At 42.0% G+C, this 20,145-nt stretch overlaps 1 protein-coding gene across 2 annotated transcripts; it reads left to right on the top strand.

The window, feature by feature from the left end:
- Window positions 1–939: 939 nt before the first annotated feature.
- Window positions 940–19,929, top strand: WASHC3 (WASH complex subunit 3). Of its 2 annotated transcripts, none has more exons than XM_081879009.1 (7): window positions 940–1,099; window positions 3,679–3,777; window positions 8,029–8,094; window positions 8,516–8,647; window positions 8,998–9,105; window positions 15,615–15,679; window positions 17,254–19,929. In XM_081879009.1, the coding sequence occupies exons 1-7, from the start codon at window positions 1,049–1,051 to the stop codon at window positions 17,336–17,338; spliced, it is 606 nt and encodes a 201-aa protein (XP_081735135.1). In that variant the 5' UTR covers window positions 940–1,048; the 3' UTR covers window positions 17,339–19,929. The 2 variants fall into 2 exon arrangements, with proteins under 2 accessions (XP_081735135.1, XP_081735134.1); XM_081879008.1 differs by having other exon boundaries at window positions 8,995–9,105.
- The last annotated feature ends 216 nt before the right edge of the window (window positions 19,930–20,145 follow it).

Here is a 20,145-nt window from a genome sequence, read left to right as displayed (position 1 = left end):
TTTCCTCCAACCTGGAACCATGGGCATAGCCAAGGGAGGGCAGGGAGGGGCAGCTGCCCCACTCCCTAAAACAATAAAAATACATAGTAAACTGAGGGCCTGTCCCCCCTAACAAAAATCCTGACTACATCCATGCAACCTGGGACATTTCATTCTTATGGGGTTGCACTGAGTTTTGTTGTTGACGCCTCTCATACAAAATATCAGAGCAATGTACCAACAACATTACAAAAGAGACAAAATACCAATAAAAACACGATATTTTTTTTTTAAAATATTTTTATTAGTTTTACAGAATAAGAAAAAGAAAAAAGATAAAATACAAAAGTTTCATAATTCATATTTCTTTTACAGAATCTTTTGGACTTCCCCACATCTTCCCGAATCTGCATTATTTATAATACCAACTTCAGCATTTTGTTATCTTATTTCATCACTTATTGTATCTTTCATTTTGTCATATTACCCATTTCAATATATTTGTAACCCAATGTTCATAATACAAAGTCTTCAGCTATTTATTATCTTATTTCATTACTTATTGTATCTTTCAATTCATCATATTACCAAAGTCAAAATTATTATAACCGTGATCCCAATAAAAACACGATAGATTCCCCCCCCCCCAAAAAAATAATCTACCTCCTTTTCGAAATGAGTACGATTCCCCACGCACCCGCCCTACTCCGAGTGGGGCAAAAAAAACAAAAAACAAAAAACAGAGAGCGCTCGCTCGCAAAAATTGCATTAATAGATCATTCAGGTGTTGTAAATCTGAACGCAGAGAAAACAGTCCACGCCCCATTTTCAGGTTCGGTTTGTCGGAGCCCACCATTAGAGCTTCCTGTGGGGAGAACTACAAGCCCCATGATGCAACGCGGCCTCTCCTGCCTTCCCGTATTGCCGCTCCGCAGGCGAAGGGCGGGGTGGCGGAGCGGCAAGTCGGGAATCGCTTCCGGTGCGAGGGGTCGCGAGGGGTTCGCTGCTTGAGAGGCTGCTTCTCTCCCCAGTGAGGTCCCTCTTGGCGCCTGCCAGTGGCCGCTTGAGGATGGATGAGGACGGGCTGCCCCTCGTAGGCTCCGGCATCGACCTGACCAAGGTACAGGCGGCGCCAGGTTGCTGGCGTTGCTCCCTGAGGCCGGCGCCAGGTCCCCGGGGAGCGAAGGATTCTCCCCCACCCCGTCGTCTCTTAAAAAGAGAAGCTGACAAGCTCTGTGAAACGGGGCTGCTGCTTTTGCCCTTGCAGGGCTCCTCCTGGACCTCAGGCAGGCAGAAGTTCGCCAGGAGAAGCTGCGCTCCTTCGCCTGCGGTGTCGTGTTTTTATTAAAGATGCAGAAACTATGCGGGTGGGGAGGTGGGAGCGCGGGTAGGGCAACCTCTAAGGAAGCACAAGTTAGAGAAGAGGGCGGTTGCGAGGAACTGGGGGGTGGAGGGTGTCCTCACGGGAATCAAAGGTGGCTTAGCTTCCTCTGCCATTCGTTTCCTGTGGGAGCCAGTTGAGTGAAAAAACAATACACGCTGGGCCTCCTTCGTGGAAGTTACAAGGGGCTTGCATAGCAAACATATATTCTGTGCCCTTATATGCCAGTTTGTTAACAGGTAGTAGCAACCACTGGTCATCTGACCCACCCTGAGTAGCCAAGTCTTGAAGGTTTCCAAAACATCTTGAACAAAGAGCATTTTTTGGTCCTTGATCATCAAGCATCCCTCTGAATTGATTGTTTGATCTTCCATGCCCTACTTTCCTCCATCCATAAGATTGCCTTTTTAAACCATGTCCCTATTTTTCATTTTTAACTCATTTGACCAGGCCTTCGTGCACTGTAGTCAATTTTGGAGTTGTAGGGTTGTTTTTTTCTGGCTCTGATTCACTTGTGAGTGCAGTTGTTCTGGAGCAGGCTTGATAACCCATGTAGCATATTGGAACTTGCTCAGTCCCAATTCCCCTGGGGAAACTTAAATAGCTACACTGCAGTACTGATTTGGAAAATAAGGCAAAACAAATTAAAGGGTCTGGAAGGTTGCAGGAACAGCATGAGCTGAATTTCTCAATGTGTGCTTGCAACTCATCCAACCCTAATGCAATGCAAGTTTTATTCCATAAATCATTGACTTCCAAGCTGTGTTCTGGAAAATCCAAAGTGTGTTGTTGGACCAGGACCAGGGAGACCCAGGTTAAAATCCCCACCAGCCATTAAGTTCCTTGGGTGATCTTGAGCCAGTCACTCTCTCTCAATCTAAACATCATCACAGTGTTTTTCTGAGGATGAAATGGGTGGTGGTGGTTGCATGCTATTCTGCATGCTAAAATGTAATAAGCCCTTGCCTCAGATACTACATGAAATCAATAATGGCAGATAAAGTTCCCTGGCAGACAGTTTGTCAGATCTGCCAATCATCTTTTGCAGTATGCCAGTGCTCAGCATGAACCTGTTGTATTCCCCTAAAACAGGCCTTGCATTCTACTACAGCAGACACCCCGGTAGCACTTCCTTGGCAGATGACAAGCCAATGGTTCCTTGAAAGCAGGAAGCTTCAAAATCACAAGGGAGTAAACTTAGTGAAATATAATCCAATGACAGTAGCAAGCAGGTGCTGCAGGTAAAATGGGGAGAACTCTGCAACACTCCATAAGAAAATCCACTGTTAGATTTCTGCTGTGGCAACACATTGCACTTTGATCATGTATGCAGGATCCAGTAGTCCCTAGGATGACATTTTTCCATGCCAGACACCATGCTGGAAGATGCATGATACTTAAAAAAAAGAAATGCCACACTTACTGGAAAGATAAATTCCTTTCTGACTTTCATAGATAACTCCCGAAGCATCTAATGTAACATATCTCCATAAGCTGTCACTGAAATATTTGATCATAAATGCCTCTTGTAAAAAATTTATTGGTTGATTCATAGATAAAGCCATGACTTGGTGGCTGTTGTGGATTTGCAGTAGGATAGCGATGATGATGGAAGTGTTTTTAGGCTAGCCCATGCCCTCACAAATGACTATAAAAATAAGTTTGTCGGAGAAACTGTTTAATATACTTCCAAAATCCATCCACTACCTTTTTCAGAATGTGAGACTTGCAGCCCCTGCGTATTCATACTTACTCAGAAGTAAGTCCCACTGAATTTGATGGTATTGGCTCAGAGATAGCAGTGCAACCTTAATCTGTTCTGTTTTACATTTGTAGCCTGTCCCATTCTTGTAGATGAGCGTTAACGAGCCTGTGGCCCTCCATGTGTTGTTGGACTCGTGTTCCCATCATCTCTGACAGCTGGTTATGATTGGTGAGGCTGATGGGAACTGAAGTCTCAACAACATCTGGAGGTTTTCCATCCCTGTTATAGAACTACCACGTTTACATATTTGAATCCGTGACTCAGATGGAAAACCATATGCCCATCCAGTTTGCATATGTTCCAAAACTGGGAAGAACTGCAAGCATGATAGAGCACAGGATTACACTTTTATGTGACTTACATAACTTGAAGCATTGATCTGAAAATAATAAATTGGATTTCAGCATATCCATAGCAAAAGTGCAGCAGATATGTGTATTCAAACACTGGACAGGGGTGTTGGGAGCAATTTTGCTCAGTTTTATCATCATATAGGTTTTGGGTGTACAGAATGAGCCTTGCTATTGTTGTATTTGTGCTTTGTACAATGCAGGTTCCTGCCATCCAGCAGAAGAGAACAGTGGCATTTCTAAACCAGTTTGTGGTTCACACAGTTCAGTTCCTTAACCGATTTTCCACTGTTTGTGAAGAGGTAAGTAAGTATACACTGTACTACCTTGGGGAAGAAGAAGAAGAAGAGTTTGGATTTGATATCCCGCCTTTCACTCCCCTTCAGGAGTCTCAAAGCGGCTACATTCTCCTTTCCCTTCCTCCCCCACAACACACACTCTGTGAGGTGAGTGGGGCTGAGAGACTTCAAAGAAGTATGACTGGCCCAAGGTCACCCAGCAGCTGCATGTGGAGGAGCGGAGACGCGAACCCGGTTCCCCAGATTACGAGACTACCGCTCTTAACCACTACACCACACTGGTAGAGGGTGGGTGCATGTTGCAGACAGGATTTGCATTGTTGGCTAATAGTCTGCTGTGTGGTGCACAAGCCCATTCCCTCTGACGAATTTTGTAAGACATAGTTAAAGTACAGGGTTCATTACTTCCAGCTTTCCTAAAGAGATGGTGCTTTGAAAGTTCAGTAACTCTTCCTCTTCAAGGAGGAAAGAGACATTGGCTGGAAAGTACATGGGGTCCTTTAGCTTTTTAGGGTCTGACATGGTGCAGTAGATAGCACTAAGCATGGCTATCAGAGGCCCACATTCAAATAAGGAGCATAGGAAGCTGACTCAGGTCAGACGAGCCTTTGAGCCCAGTATTTTCCACTTTGATTGGCAGTCTTTCCCATCGCCTGCTACCTGCTTCTTCTAAGCAGAGATGCCATGACATGTTATCTGCCACACAGCTATAGTCTCCTTGTTCTGCTGCGAAGCTCACTGGAAGGTCTTAAATCCCTAAATCATTCTGGGTCGTTGTGGTTTTTGTGTGTGTGTGCTTGTTTTTTGTTTGTTTAATACAAAGTATCCCACACAGTTCATAATGTAATAAAAATTAAAACAGTACATAATTATCCATGTTCTATAGATATTTATGGATTGATTTTATTCTATTGTATATGCTGTAAGCTACCTTGATATATTTCCCAAAAGTGCAGATTATGTACTTCAAATAAATAAATAAATAAATAAATAACATAAAAACAACAATCAGATAAATAATTAAATAATTAAAAAGGGACCTCTGGAGAAAGGCTCAGACCAAGCGGACTTCCCTCTTCAGGGCATTGCATTGCCGAGGCACCACACTAGAAAAGACTTACCCCTTGTGGCCATCTGGCATTCTTCGTATGGCTGGGGCTCCACATGAACAAGCCACGGCGGCTATGTAGAACCTCCACCATTGGAGACTATGCCTCTAAAGGCCAGTTGCTGGGAATCCCAAGTGGGGAGAGTACTCAGTTGTGCTCATGTCTTGCTTGCAAGCTTCCCATATGTGTTTGGTTTGCCACTGCGAGAAAAAGATGCTGGACTGCAGGCCCTTAACCTTCTCCAGCAGGCTCTTCATATGTTCAAAGGTCAGACATTCAGAGGTAGAGGTGATTCGTCAGATCCACTTTGTCACAGCCTGGTTTCCTCCAGATGTTTTGGACCACAACTCCTCTCATCCCTGACCAGTGGTCATGTTGTCCAGGGCCAATAGGAATTTGAATCCAACAACATCTGGAGGGTACCCTCTTGGGGAAGGCTACTTTAGATCCTAGGGTCCCTGGATCTATCCACCTACTAGGGCAATTGTGATGATGAGAGAAGAATAGGAAAGTGTTCCATACACTGATAAATGCCCTAAGAATCCTGCTGGATAGACATCAGCTTCCAGTGTTCCATCCTACTCAATGCACATCAACAAGAAGTGGAACTTGTGGTGGGGCTTTGCAGATAGCAGCAAAATTCATTGTCAGTAATTGGGGTCCCAGGGGGTATCCAGGGCCCCCAACCAGGTTTAGCCTTTCCCATTGCTTTATCTTCCATAAGTGAGTGTTTGCTATTCACCCATGTGGGGTAAAGTGATGACACTGTTGGGTTTGAAGGTAAACCTGCCCTTGCACTGTGTGGCCTTGTCATCACTGATGGTGGAACAGGGAAGGGGCGCCATCTCTCTCTGTGCATGCTGCACCCTGCAGAAGTCCTTTCAATATGCAAGCCCTCCTTCATGCACCATTATTTATTTGTATTTTGACAAAATATTTCCAGACTGGCCTTTGCAAGCAGTCAGTATTGGTTGGCGCCAATAGGCTTTGCAGACTTACCTGCATTGCTACATTTAAATTTTAAGTCCTATCACCTACCTTCAGCTTCATCTAAAAAGGCACCATCATAAGGTTTTCTGATATATAAATTACTTCATATAAATTGACTTTGAACAGCTAAAAACCAGATGGCTAGTTCTTTTTCTTTCTTTTTTATCCCAAAGTCTTGACAGCCCTAAATGCTTGTGTGCAGTCATTTTTTAAAAATGACATCCATTCCAAAGAACAAAGAGGCATCTATAAAGAAAGAGATGGAGACCAAAAAGGAAAAACAAAACCCCAAGCTCATCAACATCTGTGCTTCTTTGTCTCTATTATGTTGGCTGGTTGGCATATTTCTCAGGGTGTTAAAGATTTTGGCTCTAAGAGGCCAGCAAAAAGTTACTACCGTGCCAGGAGGCAGGGAGAAAAATGCTAAAGATCTGCCAGCCAACACACTAGCCAAGGGTACAACACAGGCTGGTTGCATATGGCAGCAATTAGTTCGAGCCGCCATATCAGTTCTTAAGGCTTGGGCTTTTTTGCAAATCAGCTTGCATTTTAAAATAAGTCTTGCATAGTGTTTGGAGCATTGTGTCAGTTCACCTGACCTTTTATCAGATTTATTCCACCACTTCCAAATTGGATTACTATTTATGAGTAGGTCTGAATGCTTTAGTTAGAAGATGAGTTTGTAATACTAATTGCTTAGGTTTCACTTATTTTGTTGTGGAGGAGGTGGGTTAGGCTATTTTGATTGTGGCATGTCATGGGATTGTAATATAGCATTCCCCATCTAAAGATGAGCAGTAACTTTTGTTTATTAAATTGTTTCACTCTTATTCTACCCTTTTGCAAAAACTATATGGGGAGGTTTGTAGCATTTCTCCCTCCCAGTAGGCAGGTTTATTTAAAGGAGTAAGTGTTCTGTTTACAACTTTCACATAGCCTTTCATCCCCAAATCTTTGAAATCAGTAGAGATACACACAACCATCTATATCCGGTCTGAGTAAAATTCACGTGTTGATTTATAGTCCGGTCCATTTTCTCATTAATCTGCAATTTTTTTATCAAAAAAATCTGTACAAAAATTCTTCTATATGCCAGGATTCAGCATTCTCTGACCACCAGTGCAAGGGCTATTACGCTAGTGTAGCAATGAAAATAAAGGGTGGGCAATACCAAATGCAGTGCAACAATTGTGCTAGCAGGAGCTTGTTGTGCAGCAGTTTGTTCAACAGGAAATATCAGTACTACAGCAGCAATCTGTTGCACAATCAGCAAAGAGAATCACAGTCATTTCCTGTACTTTCTCTTGGTTGAGCCATTCTTCTGGCACAAGTACACCACTAAGCAGTTTTAAATCAATGCGACATTGAATTCCTCTCACAATCTCAATATACACATTTCTGATCCTACTTTACCATAAAATGTGTATTTGTTTAAATATTTTGATACCTTTTGTGGTGAGAACTTTATTGCAAAATTTTGAGAACTGCAAAATCCAAAGGATAATTGTGTTGTGATCCACGTATTTGTTCTAGAGGTGTGAATTAGGTTAGTTCACTTTAAAAACTAACCAGTTCTGTATCCTGTTGTGCAGCCCTTAACACATGACTCTTCAGGGTGCCCAGTTTTATCTTGCTCCTATTCAAGGGTTTAAGATTCATTTTACACAATACTATTACGTAATAATTTGAAATAAAGTCTATATGGCAGGCTCGTTCATAGACACTTTATTAATTGTCTGTGCAAAGTAAAAATTGCCTCCAGGCAGCCAATGACAGAATTTCTTTAAAAAGTTGTCCTTTTTAGGCCACAGGTGACAATCAGCTATTTCGGGGCAGATGGGCTGTTAAATGTTTTTGAGAGCTAGAAACTATTACCAGGCTTCACTGTTGTATATGTACCAATTCTGGTAGAAATGAATTTTACAGCCTAATGTTATAATCAGCGGTTGATCTTGAGGTATTTTAGACCACCTGTGTGACAAGGCTTACAGGATCATCTTATAATGTGCCACATATTATCCTCCGAAAGAGTGAGGCAATAAGTATTTGGGGGAAGGGAGTGGAATGCTAAGTATTCCTGAGCAGGGAGGACAGAGGAGAGAATTGCCAGTGAGTAAAAGTATGGAGTAATATATTTCACTTCCATCTTTCCCAGAAATTGTCAGCACTTTCCCTCCGTATTCAGCAGATTGAAACTACACTGAATATCTTGGATGCAAAGGTTTGTGCATGATCTCTCTCTTCTTGCTCTTTGTAGTCTTGAGCACAAATTAAGGGACTTGCCTGTATAATTCCTAAAGTCCAGTTTTTATCTGAGCTACATTCGTCTTCAGGCAGAACTGAGTATACTTTTTCAGAATGTTGGAATGTAAATGGAAACAGATGGCAAACGGATATCTGTGATAAGGCAAAGAGGAGGTGAAGTGGTTGGGTGCAAGCAGGGCCCGAGTGATAAACACTTCACCCCCCTGCTGGCCAGAATTTTGTGACATGTTGGTTTGTCTTAATTAAGGTATTGCCTATTAGTGAATGTTGAGGCCTTGGTGAAAAATAGCATGTACTGGATGCTGACTAAACAGTTACAAGTTTTATATTCTCAATATTAAAATGTTGTCTACTGTTCTTGGTGTTCCCATCTTCAGTTGTCTTCTATACCTGGGCTAGAAGATGTCAAGTTTGAAGTATCCAACACCAGTGTCAACAGTGTTACGAATGGCCCTGTCCCACAAGTCTCAATAGATCCACAGTCAACAAACGTATCTCCTCAGCTGGAGGTAAAAGATTGAGCTCTTCCTGACTTGTTTTTCCCCCTGCTTCTAGTTAGCCTTTCTAAAGCAAGCAATGACTTTGTTCACAAGTGATTTGATTTGCTTCCCGCAGACCACAATCTGTAGTCAGGGTTTGTTCTTGGCTTACTGATTGTGGTTTGTTGGATCTGTGGTTTGGACATAATTCATAGCCAGGGATTGTGGTTTGTTTCATCCATGTGCTAGAGAGGAGGAGCAAAACAGTCCCAGTCTGTGTGCTTGTGCTAAACTTAACCATGGTTTACCATGATATGTGAACTGAGTCAATGTCTGCACATGTTTAAAGATTGGCACATAATGTTTTCTCTTTATAGCAGAGCACTGGTCATGAGATGGGGCAACAGAAGATGGAAGGAGCCACAGAAAATATCATCACGGTAGCAAAGGATCCCCGCTATGCAAGATATCTCAAAATGGTTCAAGTGGTAAGATAGTTGTTCATCAGGTTTCATCAGACACCAAATTTGTGTGTATTCTGTATCAAGCAGCCTTCGAAGTTAGCCCTTCTGGCTGTCCACTCTAACTTCTTTTTAACTAATCCTCTAACTTTTGATAAACTCCCTCTTCTGAAAGGGTATGTGATTCTGTTGGAATTGGTGGTGGTGGCGGCTGTTGTCAATCAGTTCAGAACTCTTATTTCTCGCCTGATTTAGACCCTACTTACAATCATTTGTTGTATTTATTAATGTCTCTTTATTAATGTCTCTTTCATGATCTGAATGTGCGTTTGCTCTTTCAGTGTGATGACAATTCAAATCATCTATAACTAATGGCTTTCCATCTCTGAACTTCCCCGTTTAATGTGTTTAGAGACTCTGCAGCAGTTTCCGTGTTTGATGGCTCTGCGCCAGGCTTGATGGGAACAATATGTGTGAAAAGCCACTCAAGGATCAGTTTTGTTCCTTTTAGTTTGTTTCCACTGATGTCCAGCCAAACCAGTTAAATTGCTCAACATGTGATGGACCTTTGCATCTAGAACATGCTTGCAAATGAGCTCTTTGTAAGCAGGCCCTGGCTTCTTTCCATTCTGATTGAGCCTCCAAGCCAATTGTCTCATTAGCATTTCCTAACCTCCTGTTGATGAAAGGAATAGGAACAGAAGTCACTTTACTCTGAATTAAACAGTAGTAATAGAAAAGAAAATGATGTGCCCAGAAAATTGTAGGTGAGCAGGCTGCTATTGTGCTTGTGTCTTGCTTGTGGGCTTCGAAAAAGCATTTGTTGGCCGCTGTGAGAACAGGATGCTGGACTAGGTGGCCCACAGACCTGCTTCAGTAGGCTCTTCTTCTGTTCTTAATAAAAATTATGTGAAAAGGCAAGACTACGCCATTCACATTTTTTTCTAGAAATAAGAGACAAAGGTATTCTGAATTTCTATGGATTAGAGAAAGCAGGAGCGAATGATTCTCTGTGAGAGTGCAAAGCCATTCAGTATTCTTATTCCACAAAGGTGTTTAGTGGGACAAGGGAGAGGCACATGCCCATATTTTCCTTAGCTGGAGCATAACATGGAAATAACTCTTCACACATTTTCCTAAGAGATGCTTTTTAGCCATGGCACCATGCAATTGGTCTTATTTTAACCAGCTATTGGCAAACTTGCCCCCCCTTCATCTTTGGACCATGCTGTGCAGCCTTCCTGAAATTAAAATGGAACTAATGGCTTGATTTCCTTGCTTGTGCCCAACGGTTGCTGTTGAGTCAGGCTTCAATACAAAGCGTTCAGATTCAGTATAGTTGTTAGGATATTCCACCAGACCTCTTTTGCTGGCCTGAACATTTTCCTGTGAATTGGGAGTGGCAAACTGGCGTTGTGTGGCTAGATAATTACCAGTGCATTTGGAAAGACTGATGTGGTGGCTGAAAGGAGAGTGTTTGGCTGATGGTTCGCTCTAATGTCCTTTTTTTGGTGATGGGATTTGTGCTGGGGGTGGGTGGGGAAGACAACTTTCTGCCCCCCCTCACACACACCCCCTTTTAGAATCTTAACCACATTATTTGAAATCTACCCTTCTTCTGTAGAAAGGCTTCTTCTATATATGCCCCCTCCTCTTAGGTACAGCATATGAATGAGATGTTGGGCTGTTGAGGAGCACAGTAGTTTTATGTATATCTTACAGATGCATCAGGAAGCACAGCTTTACCCAAGTAAAGCTACACATGAATTTCGGAGCCACAAAAAGTGAGGAAAGCAGGCATGCACATGGTTTGTATTTCTTCTTTAGGAACATATAAGAAGTGCTTTATATGAGATCAGGTTACCTGTATGAAGTAAGAAAAGTGGGCAGAGATTAGTTTTTCTCCCTCTCATAATACTAGAATCCATGGCCATCCAGTGAGAAGCTGAACGTTGGAAGATTCAGGAAAGACAAAAGAAAGGATGTCTTCAGACAGAACAGAGCTACGCAGTATATTTTGCTCTCATGAGATGTAGTGATGGCCACCAACTTGGAATAGTTTTTAAAGTGGATTAGACAAATTCCTGGAGGATAAAGTGATCGTTGGCTACTACCCACGATGGCTGTCTGCTATTTCTAGTGTCAAAGGTTGCTGGGAATCAGAAAGTGGATGAGTTCTGTCACGCTTCCTCTTCTCCTAGGCTTCTGGTTGGCCACTGCAAGAACAGGATGTTGGACTAGCTGGACCTTTGGTGTGATCCCACAGGGCTCTTACATTATTTTCTGGCCCAGTATTATCTACTTCAGCTGGCTCAGGCTTTTCACTTCATCTGCTGCCTGGTTGTTTGTGATATAAGGGACTGGACCTGGGACATTCCACATCCCAACTTGTGAGTTCTGACATTGAGCTAAGGCTCCTCCCTTCCTTTGTGAGATCCAAATGTCTTCCAAGTGAGCTTTCTTAGTTTCATCTTCTGAAGCTACAAGAGGGTTGGGAAAACCAGTGATGTGAGTTCCTCATGGTTCAGCTCTTCCTGCTTTTTTGTAATGTTTGAAACAGTATTCTGTTCAAAGCTGATGATTCTAGTTCTCATGACAGTCACACCAATGACATCTATGTATCCTCCATGTAGACAGCACTGTCAAGAGGTTGTAGAGGAGCAAGCTTATTGTGGGCTGGCTTGAACAGAAATTTCTTTGTGGGAAAGTGGCAAAAAAGTCTAACAAACATGGACCAGCAGAACTTTGTGGCCCAAGTCCAAGTTAGTTAGGCGTAGTTAAGCCAATGCACCTGATTCTGTGTTGAAATGTAGCCTTATAGCATAGCTGTGAGATTTAAGGGCAGCTTCTTCCATCCCCGTAGAGCTTGTGTTTAGGCTTCTTGTATGCAAGTTAGGAGCTGCAGGTAAGCCAATATGGAGATGAATATATCCTGACCTGGTAGCCTAGGAATTGGGACAACCCAGCTATAAAGATTGAAGCAATATCAATGATGGCAAAAATCCATGAGAAGCAAATTGCTTCAGTGGGTGTAACGGGTTCAAATGTTTGGTGGAAACATCAGAAAACAAAGAGAATAAAAATTGTAGCAGTAAGCAAGCCAGTTCTGACCCTTAAGACAGATAAGCTTTCTCTTAAATTGCGAGGGAACACTGATTCTCAAGTTAAAGGTGGATCTGGAAGTAAATGATCTTCCATTTGGGACAACTACTCCACCTGTTTCATAAAACCCTAAGCTGACTGTTTATAGGCCTCCAGGATATGATTTTAAATTCCTCTCGCATTAGTTATGTAATACAGCTTGTGTTTTTTATTTGATTATAAATCATTTTAGTGCCGTATGTATGTTAGATAAAGTTTTTGGCAAGTAAAAAACCTCTACTGCATCAAAGCATAGGTATGTAGGTGTGGGTCTCATCTTCTCAATTTCTTACTTCATATTTCCCATGACACTTTCTGGGGTTGAATCTTAGGTGATAAACTTTCAATTCTTCTCTCCCCTACCCCCCACGCCAGTCCAGCAATTATTAAAAGCTCTGAAATGGGAAGAAAATATTGGAGGAGGGGTGTAGCTCACTTGCTTTGCATGCAGAAGGTCACAGGTTCAATTCCTGCTATCTCTAGGAAGGAGTGGGAACATCCCCTGCATGAAACCCTAGGGAGCTGCTACCAGTCAGTGCAGGCAATACCAGGCTATATACACAAATGGTTTGGCTCAATATAAGGAAGCTTTTTCTGTTCCTATGACACTTGCAAGGTGACATATGATCTATCCAGCATACAGTTTGATGGAGACCTCTGAAACAGAAAACTTTATGTAAGATGGTTCCCCTCTACTACAATCTTGCATAGCTTTTTCAGCTGCAGTTCTTACATGCTATTCTGTTTCCTGGCTAACAGTTGTTTGCTATTTCTTCCATTGGCCTTTTTTCATATTTATAATAATTGTTCCCATTGTAAGATACAAAACGTTCTGGATAACAGAATCCTCAACACGTCCCGCCCCCCTAAAAAAAAAAATTTAACTTCCATACTTTGGGTTACATTTTCCATATGGCATATGGTAAGTCCCAGTTATAAAAGATCTGTGTGACTCCTGGTAATTACAGTTCTGTAGATCCCCACTATTAAATTGCTGAGTTTAATTGTTTTTATTGGAGATAGCCAGTTTATATAAAGGTGGGGGGAAGCCCCAAATACAGATGCACACAGGAAAATATTAATCACCGAATTAGCATCGCTATTGCTCTGCCAGCCTTAAGCACACTCTCCACTTTCATGTGTGGCGCTAGTACAGACACGCTTCTCTGAAACACCCGCCATGGCTCCTTTCTCCTTACCTTGGCCAAAGTACATTTGTTCAATGCCAAAACCAACCACGCACTACTGTTCACTTAGAGTTTGAGGTCTCTCACGTCCTTTTCAGACCTCCAGTAGACCTTGGAACTCAGAAATTGGACTCTCTCTTTTTCGTTTTTGACCTTTTGCATCAATGATGGCAAAGCAACAAGTTCTCTTTGAGCCTCAGTGGCAGGAACACAGGAGCCAATTCTGTTAGAACACCCCTAGCAGAGAGTTTGGACTTTCACAAACTGTTCTTTACGATCCTACAAGAAAATATGAAGGGAAGATGTTTGAGACTTGGGGAAATGCACCACAAGTAGTGGGAGAGCTTGCATTGAAAGGTCATTTTTGTATGCATAGTTGTCTAAAACTTACCTAGCCCACATTTAAATGTTGATCTTGTGATGCTAGATTTGGAGAAGTCTGTCTGAGGAGTCTCCTGTTGTTATCAAGAAAGTGCTGAGGGGAGCTGCAGGAGAGTAGCATAGTTACAAATTGCAAGATGAATGAAGCTATTTTTCTGAGATTTCACAAAAATCAAAATAGCAGTTCAGTTGATGGATGGAATTAACTGCTGGCAGCAGGTGGGAAGTCAGTCTGAAGATGTTTAAACAGAAAAAACATTAATAATAATAATAATAACCCATCCATTTATACCCCACTTTGGGTTACCCCAGCCACAAAAGCTTGGTAGCCTAATACCTGTACTTATGACGTAGGTAGAAGATGGGTCACAACCTCTAAACCTTCCAGCAGCATCAGCTATGCAATTTTATTGGAAAGGACAGTTTCATTATGTGTCCCTTTATAAAAGTGGTTTCCTGTTAGTAGGATTATGATGTGATCTCACCTCTGCATGTTGTGATTTTGGAATCATAAAGGCTGATCCCATTTTCCAGTTGCTGCAAGCAAACTGATGAGAAGAACTGCATGGGTAGAGATATATCCTGGGCAAAGAATAGTCACAGATATTCAAAAGGTCCAGGACCTGGCCACTGTACTACACATGCTAGTCCTGTTCTTTACATCTCATTTAGCTGGCTGCTGGTTAAAGAAGCGGCTGAGAGCAATGTGCAGAGCTTGAACGTTGGTCTGCCATCGCTGCATCCATTTCTTTTTCTCCTTCCTGCATCCACATCTTGGTTTCTTTGACTCCACTGCCATGATCACCTTTCCTAACTCCAGCCATTTTTACACTGATAACTTGGACTGATGTTTGAGCATAATTTATTTCGTGCCTGGAGTGCATTGCTGACCATCTCTTGCATCTTTTTGTGGGGCAATGGAGAATTCAAGAAAGAGCCCTGCTAGATTGGACAATGCCTGTCTCATTCAGCCTTGTACTCCTGCAGTGGGAATGGAAGCACAAGACCAGTAGCATGCTTCCACTCATGTTTGCCAGCAACTGGCATTCAGAGGCATGCTGCTTCCAACCCTGGAGGCAATATAGCCATTGTGATCAGTCCATAAATTTGTCTAATCCACATTAAAATTCATCCAACCTGATCGCCATCACTGCATCTTGTGGAAGGGATTCCATCGTTAAATTTTGTATAGTGAAAAAAAATACTTCCTTTTGTTCATCCTGAATCTCCCACCATTCAGTTTCACTGAATGACTCTTGAGTTCTAGTATTATTGTGGGAGGGCATTCTCCATCCACTTGATCTGCACCATGCATAATTTGGTTCACCTTTAACCCCTCCTCCCCAATTTTTCTAAACAAAAAAGCTCAAGATCTTGCCTCGTAGGAGAGCTGCTCCAGCCCCTTGATTGTTTTGGTTGCCCTTTTCTGTACCTTTTTCAGCTTGACAGTGTCCCTTTTTGAGGAGGGAGAAACTCACATGGACATTGCAGACACGTAAGAGATATTCCACAGCAGCAAACTTCTCTAGGTGTTTGAAAATGAAAGCAAATGGTATGCTAGCTACAGCCTCTGAAGTAAACCAAAGTTATTCAGAAATGTAATTTGGTTTTTCAACAACTTCTACTCCCAAACTTTCTATAGGGGCAGCCATAGGAAATGTGCCCTTCGATCAACTTCCTGCTGTAACAAAATCAGTTTCTCAGATCAGAGCTTTTTCCCTTAACATTTTTGTGTTTGCTCTTTATTCATTAAAACGCTGCGATTTTGATGGGACTCCCTTATACAGTGCTTTTCTAGACTTTTATCATTCTTTTTCCCCTCCGCAGGGTGTTCCTGTAATGGCAATAAGAAACAAAATGATTTCTGAAGGATTGAACCCGGATCTTCTTGAGTAAGTGACAACTACTTGCATATTATGTGTGCAGAGACAGGACAGAGTCGGCGCTTGCAATGGGGGATAGAAATGTGTATCTTGGTCATTTGGAAACTTCAGAAAAAATCTAATTTTAATTAAACTTGCAAGGCTAAAAAAGCTAGTACACCCAAAACATCGTGCAAAGGAGATTGTTCCACCAGTGCAAGCATTTCTGCTTCCCTGACGGAACAATCTTCTGAATTCCACCTTAATTCTTTCCCAATCGGGTTTTAGTTAAGGCTATCCCCACCCCCTAAGCAGCAGGATTACCTCCCCCACTGAACACTTTTAATGGCTTGAGGATAATATCTTACTTTTTTCTAGACAGTAGCCACAGTTAAGCATGGCTGGGTGTTTTCCACTGTTGGTGATGGAACAGCTAATACATGCAGGTCCACCTCTTTATTGCCAGCATTTTAAAGGAGAATAGATAAAATTTTAGAGATTTGTTTTACTATCAACAGAGAGAAAAAAGAATTGGCTCACTTATTTGGGATTGAAACCCAACAGAAGCTTCAGTTCCTTGTCAACAGAAGAGCTACAGGTAGCCTGATCCCAAAATTTAACTGTGACACCTATAATAAAAGCGAAGGATGAGGCATACCTATTGATTTTCATAACCCATGGTGTTCAAGAAAGATTTTCTGGTGCATATGTTCTGGATTCCTAAATCAATGTTCTCAGACATAATGAAACGGTATAACCCCATCTTAGAACATACCCACAATCCTAGGATTCTGACTTCTGAATACATATCCTGACCAGCCCCTAAGCTGCCCACACTTCTTCCTGGCTCCCCACATCAGTAATGTTACAGGGGCCACGGCAAGCTCTAATAGGACTCTGTATCCCTTTCACTAACACCAGTAGGGCTAGGACCTGTCCTTGAGAGAGTGTCTTGGACCTTTACAATTGATAGGTCTATTACCATTGCATGTGCAGATAACCCTACAGGCTGAGAAATGTTGTCCTGCATGATGTACTAATAACTACAGCAACAGTACTTGGCCTTCATGCTGTGCTTTTGGAGTGTTCAAAGAGCTTTGCATCAGTCATCTTTAGAGCAACCCTATAAAGTTGGCCAATATTATCACGCCACTGCAACAGAACAGCAGCAGAAAGCTACCTCAGTGAGCTAAGCGAGATTTGAATGGGACATCCCCACCTCACTTCCAAGGTTTTCTGGATTTTGCATCCAAAGAGGGATCTCTGAAATTATACCCCCTTCCTATGGGAAACTAGTCTGCTGCAGTACAAACACCTCCTGCTTACCTAGGAACTTCTCAGTCGACTTCATATAGGTAATTATGTAGGCACTGCCTATGAAAGCCCATGCCACAGTAAACCTCTGAAGTCTGTAAGGTTAGGAAGCATGTTTTGCTGCTGCATAACAACACAACTGCTCTTCTGAAAATAGCTGCAGCATTGACACTTAACATGTCTTCTAGCGTTGCACACGATCATAGAATCATAGAGTTGGGAGGGACCCCCCCCCCGAGGGTCATCTAGTCCAACCCCCTAAGTTGTGGCTTCTTATCTTTCCCTTGCAGGACACCAGATGCTGCAGTGCCTACCTGGGGAGGGGAGGCAAATGCAGAAGACAGTTCTGACAGTGAATCCTCATTTAGTGACTGACCTCGCTGATCCAGGTGCATTTTTCCTTAAGAGCCCTCTTCGCCAGTGCTTGTGTACAAAACTTAAATCTGAAAGATTTCCTGATAGCTTGAGCCATAGAAAGTATTCTTCTTTAAAGGAATTGCTACTTTGCACTGGGGTCTTTGCATCGTCTTCCTCAGAGTTTTGAATGAAGGCCCAGTCTGTCCTGAAGGGACTGACAAGATGTGCTGTTACTTACGACATGATGGCCCTGATCTATTGTTCCAAGGAAGCTCAGGGTAAACTTGGGGCAGGTGGGAGAGTAAGTAGACCATGCAAGCACGGCAGGTGGGAACAAGTGTACCAGCTCTGTCACTTTCACCCTCCACAAGTTCTGCGGATGACCAACTCTAGCGGGGAGCCTCCTGCATTTGTGGATTTGTGTACATTCCCTGTGCCACGTAGAACCCTGATCTTCCTACACTGCAAGGAGATGGGAGCCCTCTTATTAATGGAGGGGGATCGGGACAGAGAGCAGAGCTAGCGTGCTCATTCTTGCTCTCTCCACTGGCTTTTCTGCTTATTTGTGAGTAAGGCACCTGAGAACAACTTTGCATTTCTGATGAAGCCAAGGTGTTTCTTTGGACAATACTTACAGCCTTTTAAATTACCTCTTTATGACTGGATTCCACTACCCCTCCCTTCCTGGCAACTGTCTATATTTAGAATGCTGCTAATGCTGTTTCCTACACTGCTTTTCTTTTTAATCCTCCAGTATCGAATGAGAATTGAAAGCACCAATTGCTTGCTACAAATATTATATTTGTCCCAATGGTCTAAGAGCTGTGGGTACGAAGGGCAGTGACAGAAAGACTGAGGGTGGAAGATGGTGGCTCTTTCCACAAGCATCTCACACAAATCACACAGCATTGCTGCTACACCCCACCAATTTTTTTTCCCCAGTGGAGATCCCGTACTAGGCGCGTGCAAATCTTAAGGTAGCTCAGCGGCAAATTTTTTGCGTATTGTATCACTGCCATCGTAGTCAGCAAGCGACTTCTGTGAGTTATATCTTGTTTAGAATGTCACTCGTAATTATAATAGAAATAAAGAAATAAAGGTCCATGTTACTTAGGAGAGTAGAGCTTTAAATTCTGATGGGTAAGAAAGTTATTTTAATGCAATAGCAAAGACTTCCATGGCTTACAATTTTGAAAGATAGATACAACTAGCAAGGAGATTATCTTGTTTTCAAAAGCTTATTCAGGAAAGCAACACTCACAGAAACTGAGACCTACCATTTATTTCAAAGCATGAGTTGCCTTATGGAGGGATCTGATTAAAAAGAAGGGGCAGCCCTGTCTTAAATGAAAAACAGCCTTTTCAGATCAAAATGCAATAGTACATTACAAGACTGCATAAACTTTCAGAGGTCTTTTTTTGTGCAAGATTGGCTTGCCTCACTGCCTGGTGAATTTCACGAGTGATGTTAAGGACCACTTCACTTTATGGATTTAGAGCATTTCTTAAGTGTGCACACGTTAATGCCCTTCCACCCCATATATGCATAGCAGGGATCTGCAGTTGTCCGTGACTTCCCAATGTAGCGTAGAGAGGTGTAAACTGGCCCTCAGCTTTTGTCCTTCACTTTTTCTCCCAGCCCACCAGTGTTTTCTCACACTACCATTCTGAATTTGCTGCACATGTGCTAGCGCCGTTGTGCTTTCAGCAAATGCCAGGATAGCCATTTATACATCAAAATCAGATCTGAGTATGAGCCAAGAAAGGCCGGGGATGCACACACCTCTTGGTTAGGAGAGTTCCGGCTGCAGGCGTGAAGCAGAATCTCATACAGTTCTTCTGATTGGAACAAGACATTCCGGGACATTTGTTTTTTCCGAAAATATTTCGGAATAGATCAAGACATTTTGTTTCAAGCAACAAATCTAAGATGTAACCTTTGTCTAGGTCTTCATTAACCTGGTCTTCAGCAAAATGCAACTAGTATTAACAGTGTCTGCTTTGTCAGCCATAAATAATCAATCAAGTACTATTTACCATGCTGCCTAATAACACATATTGTATACTACAACACTCAGAAGTGGATTCTGTATATTTGAAAAACATGCATCTATAATTAAAATTATGTTTTGTAAGCAAATGTTTGATTCTTTGTGCAACGTGTAGATAAAAGTGCATGTTTTGATGCAGCCTTATTAATTTTTATTGTCACTAAAGTGCACTGCAAGAACATTTGAAACTATCCTTCCCCAGAAGTCCGAGAAAACAAGATTGCTTAGCAGCAGAGAGATTTCTTACATCTGCAGGCAGACAGCATTTGAAACCGTGCAGTGGAGTCTAGAAATACTATTTTTCTGCACTAATTAGTTATAAATGCAGTCAGGTATTGTTTATGTCAGTTTTCAGCTGGAGAACATTGGTGGTTGATTTCAGAAATTCTCAAACTAAAGGAAAAGGTGGCTTCACTGTATGTGGATTAATGATGCAATGTAAGTTTAATTCCCTCCAGTGTTTTTTGTAAGTATTACTGTTAATGCAAAACACAAAAAGCCTGTAGCTATTATTTAGAAACACAACAAAAACAGAATAAAGCAACCTGAGTGATTCCAGTATTTTAACAAATAATATCGTTTGATACGTTTTGACCTATTTTAGGAAGATGCAGATTATACGTCTCTCATCAAGTGAGGAAGAAGTTGCACCGTTTTAACAATATAAATCAGTTTGCCAGTTTAGTTCAAACCATGGTTTGCTGTAATGTTTGTTTGAATTAAATCAAAATTAAGCACTTATATCACAATATTCGATGTAGATGTATATGCCAA

Source organism: Podarcis erhardii (assembly GCF_964252035.2).
Source record: "Podarcis erhardii genome assembly, chromosome: 10".
Classification (NCBI taxonomy): Eukaryota; Metazoa; Chordata; class Lepidosauria; order Squamata; family Lacertidae; genus Podarcis; species Podarcis erhardii.
Note: the sequence above shows the minus strand (reverse complement) of the source record. Positions and strands in the feature narration are given on the sequence as shown.

Excerpts from the sequence above, each read along its gene's own strand:
- WASHC3 (XM_081879008.1), top strand. The coding sequence starts at position 1,049 with ATGGATGAGGACGGGCTGCCCCTCGTAGGCTCCGGCATCGACCTGACC. Across the intron at positions 8,095-8,515 it reads TGAATATCTTGGATGCAAAG|TTGTCTTCTATACCTGGGCT; the intron begins GTTTGTGCATGA and ends TCCCATCTTCAG. Across the intron at positions 8,648-8,994 it reads ACGTATCTCCTCAGCTGGAG|CAGAGCACTGGTCATGAGAT; the intron begins GTAAAAGATTGA and ends TTCTCTTTATAG.